Source organism: Vollenhovia emeryi, unplaced genomic scaffold (assembly GCF_000949405.1).
Source record: "Vollenhovia emeryi isolate VEMERY1.0 unplaced genomic scaffold, V.emery_V1.0 DF939124.1, whole genome shotgun sequence".
Classification (NCBI taxonomy): domain Eukaryota; kingdom Metazoa; phylum Arthropoda; class Insecta; order Hymenoptera; family Formicidae; genus Vollenhovia; species Vollenhovia emeryi.
This window is the reverse complement of record NW_011967242.1, coordinates 3,513,874-3,524,606: the sequence shown is the minus strand read 5'-3', so window position 1 is coordinate 3,524,606 and position 10,733 is coordinate 3,513,874. Positions and strand designations below refer to the sequence as shown.

General features: G+C 44.1%; 1 protein-coding gene across 1 annotated transcript; it reads left to right on the top strand.

Moving 5' to 3' along the window:
• The first annotated feature begins 398 nt into the window (after nucleotides 1-398).
• On the top strand, nucleotides 399-10,389 carry LOC105569512. The gene is made up of 3 exons (XM_012026025.1): nucleotides 399-462; nucleotides 1,490-1,687; nucleotides 1,828-10,389. Exons 2-3 carry the CDS (start codon nucleotides 1,490-1,492, stop codon nucleotides 10,387-10,389), a joined length of 8,760 nt encoding a protein of 2,919 aa, XP_011881415.1. The 5' UTR covers nucleotides 399-462.
• The last annotated feature ends 344 nt before the right edge of the window (nucleotides 10,390-10,733 follow it).

The window sequence follows — 10,733 nt, the reverse complement described above, 5'->3', positions numbered from 1 at the left end:
TTGCAAAGGATTGCACCAAGATCGAGGCAAATAATTCTGATGATTAAAAATCGCTAGGTTTATCACGCGAAAGGATAGAAACAATTTCATAGAAAATTAGTTCGCGCCATTTACATTTGCACGCTTTCGATACGTCTCGCATTATCGCCTCGCGATTTGTACGTGTGGATGCATTGTCTTACTGAAACAGTGAGTGCACAATTGCGAACGCGATTCGTACTGTGTCGCAGGAGGCTTCGAAATCGATTAGTAATTCGCCACCGCGAACACGCGCTATCGATTTAATCGGTCACAGCATTGGCACCGATCGGTAGAGACGCAGGCAAGTCCATCGTCTCGACATTGTCCGTCTTCGACGAGTTCATTGTCGCCAATCGCGAAAAGCAAGCGAGCTCCAAGTTAAATCGCTCGCAAAGAGTAACTGCTTTATTGAGGAATACGTGCCTCGTATTTCGTTACACAGTAAGTCTCTGACGTCGTAATAGAAAAATTATGTAACTAAATTACATTAATACTTACATTTTCAAATTGAACATTCGAGGTATTTGGCTAAGCTTTCTGATGCAATAAATTCGTGAAAGGGATATAAATTATCAATGATTACCTGCATTTTTCTTTGCACAGTTGATTATTCATTTCGTCATTACAATGTTGTATAACGTAAAAATTAGAAGGTCGTATAACTTTAATCATGCTTCATATCAAATATCAATAATTAACGGTTAATAATTACATGTAATAATGATTTTCACTGTTGAACAATTTCTTAAGAAAAAACTACAGTCTATAAAAAGAAAGTAAATTAATTTTTTTAAACTATGCATGGTAGACTGTTTCTTATTTGTTTTTATATTTGCATTTATAAATTAATTACTTAAAAAATTTTGAGTAATTTATGTGTAGTATATTTTTAATAAAACCATAGCATAATATATCATGTTCTCTCGTATTCTTACACGATGTTATTTTATAAAGTAATACTATTTTTATTCTTTAAAAAAATGTCCGCACGCGTGTACGCAGTTTAATATCTTTACCCAATAGTTATAATTTCCTTAAAGTAACTTAAAATTTAAACATATGCATTGCCGTTTGAAACAATTAACAGAACGTAGACTGAGCAATAAATCCATTTTGCGATATAGAAATAATGCATCTTAGTTCGATGTGCGTATTAATTTCTTATCGGCGTGTGTTTTAATTTTATGCTGTCATAGCGAGCGTATTGTGCTGTGATAAAGCGCAGACATAAAAATTCGAGAGAATAACATCACACTGAAAATATAGATAGATTTTTATGCACGATCAACGATAAGAGAATTATAACAGCGTAGCATAAAGTTTAAAAAAACATTTAAATTCTGTGCACTGCGTATGGAAAAAGAAATATGTTTACTTCTCGTAGAATCAAATTTTCACAAATAAAAATTCAGATAGCTTGAGCTCTACAATTAAAATGTAACTTAAAGTATATATAATATTTATCCAGATGGCTGATAGGAGATCTGCAGCCTTCGATTATTCTGAAGGCTGTATTGCAGAAAGTAAAAGAACCGTGTCATTTGAACGTCGATATAACGCTGTAAACTTCCGAATCCCATTTCGGATAAACTGGACTATAATATTGACCATAATGTCAATATCGGTCTGTCAATTCGTAGAATCCGTTGCTGAACGACAAGTGTCGGTAAGCATAAATAATATCTCGAATAAGTTTTATCATATTTGCGTGTTCTCCTACACTACATTACAACAAGGAGAAAAGATAAAGAAGGAGGACAAAAATAACACTTTGCTATTCTTTGCGTCTACCTTTCCGCTTGATAGAGTTCGCACGGAAAGGAGCATTATGATCAACATCGTTCGGAGCGTAGCGTGCGAAGATCGATGGTACCCAGCCAAACTTTACAAAGCGTTGCCGAAGATCCGGCTCTCACGCCGCAGGACGTTTTATCACGTTTGGAGGCTGCTGCAGTTTTACGCGACAATCTGGTGACAACGTTAGGCCGCGTACTGCTACTTTGTCTGAACGACGACGTGAGAATACCCTTGGAGCAGATTCACAATGCTGCGCGAAATTATCGAGTTGCAGTTTACGAGTTTCTTCCCGTTCTACCGGCACTGAGAAACAAGTTACCGAAGCAACAACTGTACAAGCTCCTGCAAATGCTGGAGAGGGTCGACAACCGCTTCGTTTCCGAATACGCGTCGCTCTGCATAAGCGCCTTTTCCGACGTCGACGCCGCCCTGGAGCAGGTGCCGCTCGCCGATATGTTGCTCGACATAGACCAGGAAGTGATCGAGTCGGTCTCGCGCGATAAGCAAAGGGCCGGCGTGTTGCATCCATCCCTGGCGAAAGGCATTGACTTTCTGTTACAAGCGGCTCGTAATGGCGACGAGATTCTCAATCTGCGCGCAGTGTCCGCGATACTGTTAAATTATCCGGTGTTTGATCTGACGGATCCGGAAGTCCACAATGCTATTAGATTTATCGCGCAACGATTAAAGGAGCGATCGGGCTCGGAAGATGCTCTGTTACAGTATATGGGACCGAATCTGGAGAATACAACAAATTTTCTGAAAACGCTCCTGGAAAGACTGGAGACAGACGAGCAGTCGTCCGAGACAACTAGGGAGGCGACCTCATTATTGCTTCAGAATTTCAACGTGAAACCTTATCCGTCCACTCCCAACCGGAAAGACAACTCAAAGAAACTCTTGGTAGCGGCGAATGATTATTATCCCCTTAACGCCGCCGCCGTAGCTAAATATCTACTTGATCATCTCGATGATTCGCATCTTCAGGCTCTCGATATTGGTTTCTATGAAACAGGCGATCACGCTCTTTTACAAGTGTTGTCGCGCCTCCGTAGACAATCACATCTGCGGCATTTGAGGAAACCGCTGTCCCTGCTGATACCTTTCGTCTCGCAGAAACTGGCGAACGACGCCAATTACGACTACACGGCGCCAGTTAGCTTCTACGAGGTGAATGATTATTTAGATGCCTTCGACACGCCGTGCCTGCAGCCGAATATTAGCGACGCGATGAAAATGTTACGTCCCCATTTATCAGAGGATCTACCGTGGACCTATGCCTTCGGAGATAGACGAGTGAGCGATGATCCTTGGGAATTAATCTTGACCTCGCTGATCCATTTGAGAAACGTCCCGGTGAACGAGTCGCAAGCAAAAGTTATCGATAATTTCATTTACAAAGGTCACGTCAATGGTCTAACCCCTAGACGAGGACTGCTCTACGATTCCGGCATCATCTTTCAGAGAGACGACTCGGCGGATGTGGAGGTCGATATCTTTTCCCTGTTGATGCGTATACCAGACGCCTTCAGGAGCGAGAAGTTTACTCCTGTGCTGAATTTTATGTCCAAGCGGAACATTCTCAATATTCTGAGTTACGAGTTCAACAAGTTTGAACACGAAACACCGAGGAACTTATTATTAGCCATGCTGAAAAGAGCGCGGACACTTCCTCTCGTGAAATCCGACGAGCCTTTAGCCAGGGCTCTCCAAAACACTCACGATTACCTTGAAGAGCCGTTACTGATCAATCTATATATCTCAGAGGATCTGCAACTGTTACTAAAGAATCTGCCGTACATCGATAGCGATCCGCGATATCTACCGCTAAAGATACTCTTTAAAAAACGTAAATTATTCACGCATTTATCGTCGACCTTCAGTCTGGCTGATGTGCACACACCGATGGAAAGACTCTTGTTAATATTAAAGACCGTGAGCTTGAAAACCGCACAACCAAAGCTTTCCGAGGCGCTAAGCCTTGCTGTCAATAACGTCAACGGGCCACCGTTGCCGATTAAAACTTTCGATCGCTCAGATTTTGTCTACCTGGTTCAACAACTACTGTCTAGAAATGAGTCGCTGCAGAACGAAATTCTCAAGTCGTACGTGTACACGAACGTCGGTGACTGGAACATCTCCATCAGCGGAACGCCGGAGAACGTTCTCGCCAGAGCCTTGAGCTCTCCCATTAATTATATCTCATCGGACGGAAATCTAGCCTCCCTCACGAAACGGGCGCTAAACATCCTGGAGGAAGAAGTTCTAATCAACACCGAGATCCTGAAGAAACAGACATTGGAAGCAATGCTGGAGTATCTGCCAAACAACACGTACGTGAAGCCCGTGATTCTGTTGCTGAGGAAAGCAAATCTGATGATGCTCGTGCCAAAATTGGATCTTGCGACCTTAGAAGGAACTGCCGCGCGCGATGCTTTGATTATGCTTCTGAAAAGTTTAACGGAGTCTCGCATAATACGCGCGGAGAAATTGCTACTGAGACGTGTCAGAGTGGCGTTGAGTTCCTTAGACGGTAACAGTGGAGACGATCGCCAAACGCCACTTTTTGCTTACTTGATCCAATCGTTGCAGGATCCAAGTAATGCCATTTACCAGCCACTCCTGCTAGAAATAAGCAAGTTACATTACCTAACGATTTCGCCTGATGAACGACAAGCTTGGTTGCAAAGTTATTTCCAGGAGATCATCGACAAGAATGAGACAGAGAACTTGACGATGGCTGCGTCGATGATGCTTAAAGAGATTACGCATGACGAGAGTCTGGAGTCGCGTGCTAGTAAAGAACGAATTGGTAAAGCTGTATCGCTATTACCTGCGGATCCTTTTGTCAAACCACTGAGAAGACTATTGACACCTGATTGGGCATACAGCATTTTGCCGGAAAAACTCAGAAACTCCGATTCGTTAGAAAAAGAGGAACTTCTGCAATCGATTCTGCATCACGCAAAGCAACAAGTCAACGTCGCTGATAGCTCTGGTTTAACGAGAGCCATTTTCAAAATCGAGGCAAATTTGAAAGGATCGGGCACAGATATTGAATCGCTGAGGAGTGCCGTTGCTGCCATGAAGGCTGCCGTTTACGATCCTGTTAGAAAACTTCTAAATGCTGCCGGCTTGAATAAAATAAAAGTCACCGTTCCTACTGATAAATCGGCTAAAACGTCGCTGCTGGGATTATTACATCGTTTGCTATTGCATCCTGTGGTCAAAAAGAACAATGACGTTTTAAAACTGTTGAGCGCCGTTAAAGAGGACGTAGTTAGCTTCGGAGTGGATGTAGATTTGTTGACTGTACTCGATAATGTGGGAATCGCCGACAGTAACGAGCTCGCTCCCATTAGATTGTTCTTGCATAGACGGGATGTCAACGAGAAATTCGGGCGTACCGTCTTCGCAGTTGCCGATCCGAAAAAGCGCTATCGCACGTTACTGCACATTCTCCAGAGGCAACACCAAAACAACGACACGCGATTTTTCGATGCGCTTTCGACGCTGAGGAATATTCAACCTAATGAAAGAGAGGCGGATACGTTGATTTCGGACCTCGAAGACATAGTGAATGCCATTCCGCATCGCGACAGACAGCGGTTTGAATCCATCGAGTATTTGTTCAACGCCGATACACTGTCTCGTTTAACGGATGGTAATGAGATCGTCGAATCAAACACCCCATTGATTACTTTATTGTCCAAGATCGCGGATTTGCCAGAAGTCAACAGTAATAACACCGCAATGAATAAGTTAAATAAGCTACAATTAGATGTCGTACATTTGAATTACCCAATTGTCACCGGTTTTCAACTCAGACCACTGTTGCTCGAACTTGGACATGTTCAGCAAATCAACGTGGATTATCTCAATTCTATCTTAAATCCCGAAATACTGAGTTACTTGAATCCGGAAGAAATGTTCGGCACATCCAATAACAATATCGATATACTTCAAAATATCATCGATTATTTGCTGCACGAAGGACCAGCGTTTGTCGATGATGACATGCAAAGGCATTTGCAGTCGTTCAAGCGCGTTCTGAAACTGACAATAGGTTCCAGCAAGCCCTCGAAGAGAGATTTGACTAAGGAAGACTGGAAAAAGATGCTGAACTTGATACCGCACAAGAAAGACTTCGCGCCCATCAAGAACTTCTTGCAGACCAAAGAAATCCTCAAATATATCAAGTACGAGGACACGGATTGGAAGATGTTTTCCACTCCGGTCAAAAAATTACTTCATCTCCTGTCGTTGATGGACAACAACGAGATTGAGAACGAGAACGTCTACAAGGTGGCGAACAGGTTGCGGCGCAATCTTGAGAAACGTTACAACTTCATTACCGAGAAAGACGTTAAGAGCATGCATCGTACTTTGACGAGTCTCAAACTCAAATATGACTTAGCGCCTCTCAAGATATTTTTGAATCACAACAATATGATTAAGTATCTACCGCCGGACTTCAAGTACACCATCTACAGTACGTCGATCGATGCCTTCGCCGCGGTGCTGGATAATCTGCTGCGGTTCTCCAGCTTGAGACGAAAGGTAATTCTTTACAAGACCATGACGTTCGTGAGACAGGCTTTGCGCGAGCGCATCTCCCCGGCAAGACGATCGTTTCGCAGGGCTCTCGTTCGCAATCAATTATCCAGCAACGATCTCGAATTCGTCAGCCAGTTAAACATGTCCCTGCCGAAAGTACGTGAATTTTTTAAGCCCGAAAAATTAGCGAGTTTACTGCCGGAATCGTTTACCTTCGATAACCAGCCGACGTTCAAGACGAAAGCGTTACATTTGCTGCGACAGCTGTTAAAATCGGATACGGGCATTCATTCGGAATTGGAGGGACTCGTCCGAGAAGTGGAGAATTATCCAGACGTTCCAGAGATCACGAAGGACGACCTCGTGCCACTCATGAACATACTTCCCGTCGAGGGAATACCTTATGTAGGGCTCATTAAAAAATACTTAAAGCCTTCCACGTTGATTAAGTTGTTACCCGGGAATTTCAATATAAAACAAGTGAATGTTGCTAAAGACGCGTTGCACGATGTTTTATCGTTACTGAGCGTCACTCTTGGCTCTACGATGGACGATAAGCTGAAAATAGCCCTCGACGCACTCATAAGAGAATCGATAAAGATTAGTTCCAATGTAATACCGAGAGAATCTATAGTCGATAGCGACGATATAAGATCTATTATAAAAGAGATTCCGTTCCAGTACAGACAAATAGAGCCACTCAAGGCTCAAATGACGACTAGGAGAGTCGTTTCATCTTTACCCTTGAATTTCCAACTGACCGAGTACGAGACGATGAAGCTGCGGGTGTTGGCGGTCTTGGACGAATTATCGAGGAGCAAACAGTTTCAATCTTCGTTGTATTCCATCAATTTCGCCATAAGAGTCGTCAGCAAGATGCCAGATATGCCCATAGTGAACGACACGGAAATCGAGAAGCTGTTATTGCCGTTGCAATTGAATATCTTCTACGTAAAACTGCTTGTGAAGAATTGTAAAGTGGCCGCCTTGATGCCATACTTGCCGATTTATTTCAATCTCAGCGGCATAAAGTCGCGGAAGATGAAGCTCGGGACGATTCTACGCTACTGCAAGCTGGCGAATCCCACGGACGTGAGTACGAGGCAGGCGTTGGCCAACGCTGAGACTTTGCTGAAAGCATCACCCGATATCGACATTACCCGGGATCACGTGGAAGTTTTGATACGAGCGATACCGTGCGCCCATTTCACCTCGCTGAAGCCCTTGCTGCGATTCCTGTCGAAGACTGACGTCGCGTCGCTTCTTCCCTGGGATCTCGACCTGTATCGAACATCGCGCACTTTCAAGCAGCGTATTTTCGACCTGCTAACCGCTATGCGAAATGTCAGGGAGCTGCAAACTGACGAAATATTCTCCGCCATCGATTCTTTAGAGGTGAACGCGAGGTCCTTACCGGAACAAGTATACGTGCCACCGGAACGCCTAACGAACCTGTATAACTCGTCGATCGTGGCGTTTGCGCCATGTTCAGACTATCGGGATTACGTGTTAAAGTTGGAAAATCTGATCCAGATATTGCCACCAAATTTCCACTTTCAACTTGACTACCAAACATCATCGGTTACCAGTCACAGCGAGTGGGCGAGACTTATGCGCTTCTCTGCGCTGTTTCTGCGCGATGTGATAGACGGGCCCGTGAAAACCGCGTTTGAAGCTTGCAAAGATAATGTACGTAAATTTGAAAAGGAGCAGATCTTTACTTACCTATCCCAAGGGTTAAATTACGGCACGTTTCAGCAGCTGGTGCCACTAAGACTGTACACGCTGGGTCACGCGGAAGATATAACCGTGCCCGTTGAAGATATTTATCGCACTTTTCCTTATGGTTCCATATTCTCTATGCTGCGCGTGATGATGAGAGAATTTATTCGTAGGTCAGATTTAATCAAAAGCAAATCGTTAATCAGCGACATGGAGGTGTTTCTGCACGACTATCTCGTAATGTTGTTTAGAGTATGGAGTGTAAATTTGAATGAAATGTTCAATGAGATACCATCGCCTTACGAGATCAATCAAGCCATCGGTGAAATTCCGGGTGATCGTGAATACGACGATCTCAGGCTTCTGACGCAATGTCAAGATATACAGACGCCGATGGAAAGGACAATACTGCCAGAAGATACGCCGAAACAGTTGCTCCTGCAAATGCTGGAACAAGCCGAAAATGGAGATATCGACGCCGCGATACGGCAGAGCATCCAGACTCTTAAGCCGCATCTCGTGAGTGACATTCATGCGGAAGAAGTGGAGTATGTGCTAAAACAGATGCGCGACTACAGATACCACGCGAGCAAAGTAGACAGCCTTCGAAAGTATCTCGTGTCGCGGGGACTCTCGCACGTTCTCGGACAAGATTTTTCCACAAAATATCCCAATTATAAAGACAGGCTGTTTGCGATCAATGACATAGTGTTGACTAACACGATGAATAAATCAACCGGGTGTTCACCCGAGTGCCGCGCAGCATCGGAACACCTGAACCGTACTCTGCACAACGAGATTAAGATCGAGCATATAGTACCGAGAACGATGGACGATATCAATGTGCAATCGCTCTTCTTCGCGTTACCGAAGACGAGAGACGAGAGGATCATCCGCGGTATCATCGAGTTCTTCTCCATCCCCAATTTGCTGCGTAAACTGAAATTACCAAGAGACCCGTTCGAGTACGTGACCAAGGGTCGGCTTCTGCAGGCTATCGTGGACTTGGGCCAGAAACTGGAAAGCGTGCAGCAGGATCCCGTGCAACAGGAGGCTCTGGGGTACTTCAGGGATAAAATAACCATCGTCGGTCCTGGTGCGCAGCCGATCGAATTGAAGAAGTACGCGTACGACTCCAACGTGGACGTGGACATGTACGGCGTGATGCGGGCTATCGATTACGCAAAGATAAACGAGAGCGATGCAGTGAAAGTGGCGATGTTCTTCGAGCGCAAGTACGACAGCCTGGTGCACGCCATGGACTTCGAACGCACGGCCTACGCGACGAGGGGCTCATACTTGAAGGCACTGTTCGAACATCTCGTCAACGTTTCTGTAGTGCCTGATGACGTGAAGCAGCAAATAACGTCGTTAATACCGGCGGTGAGACTGGACGGCCCAGGAGAAGAAAGCGTCGACCTGAACACCGACATTTTTCACGAGGAAACGCCGAGTATGAGGATGTTTGGAGAATTTTTGGATGCCAAGTCTCTCAAACCGGTCACAGATATCGGAACGAAAATATCGCATTCCTTCTACGAGAACAAAGAATCGCTGAACGCTGCAGTCGATAACATACTCGAGACTATACCGTCATCCGAAGAATATCTCGAACATGTTATCGGACAGTCTAACGTCTACGAGGACAAAACTCGCGTTGTCATCGGCGCACCTCAGCACCTTGACGGTACCGCTCGACGAAAGTTAAATCTCGGGCGACCGCGAATGCAAGGCACGAGTAACTCAAGAGAAGTACTAGCCACGGGAACGAAGAAGAAGAAAAACGATCGGTCGACGAAAAACTCGCCGCTCAATGATATCGCCGTTCCACGTAATGAAGCCCGTGTCAAATACAAAATAGCGAAAAAGGCGAAATGTACTATGTCGAAAAATAACTTGAGCCAGCGAACACAATCGAGCGGTCATGACTACTTTAGCGACAAAGGTGATAACAGCTCGCCTGCATTTGAGGAACAGTTAGTGGAATCTCTTCCGACATCATCTCAGCAATTACTGTCCGAAGAGCCGCGGAAGAAATCGCATCACAAACCGATGACCCGACTTCTCATTCAACCGGACACCAGCATTGACATCGAGTACGTGAATTCCGACGGAGACGCGCCGATTGCTAGAATATTACACGATGTATCGCGGAACGAGAAAAGTTTGTCTCTTACCGAGGAGCTAATAGCAGAACAGACGAAACTCGACAAAATGTCGAAGAGTGCAAAGGAAAATTTTTGTAACAGGCACACGAAGAAAAATAGGAACACAAAAATTGGCTCGAGGTAAACTAAACACTTTGAGACACCGATACTTTTCAATTACACGTTAAATATAAATAAAAAATATGAAAACATCAATTACTAATAAATGCGTAATAAAAGAATGTGAGATAAGATATTAATTTAAGTAATGAAATATTAATCTTCGGTCATAGGTCGTTTCTAATTTTTGAAAGTTAAATCAGGATTAATAAAAGTACTAATCATACTTAAACATACGCGTCACTCGCAAATACCATTTGATTGATCATCGCTCGACTTCGCGAACAAAAATGAAAGAGCGATTACACACGCACAGACTCATGAGACACTACTTGCACAATTAAAATATTATTTATTACTAATCTAACA

Coding starts and splice junctions, on each gene's coding strand:
- LOC105569512 (XM_012026025.1), top strand. CDS start 1,490: ATGGCTGATAGGAGATCTGCAGCCTTCGATTATTCTGAAGGCTGTATT. Junction 1,688..1,827: donor TTGCTGAACGACAAGTGTCG/GTAAGCATAAAT, acceptor TCCGCTTGATAG/AGTTCGCACGGAAAGGAGCA.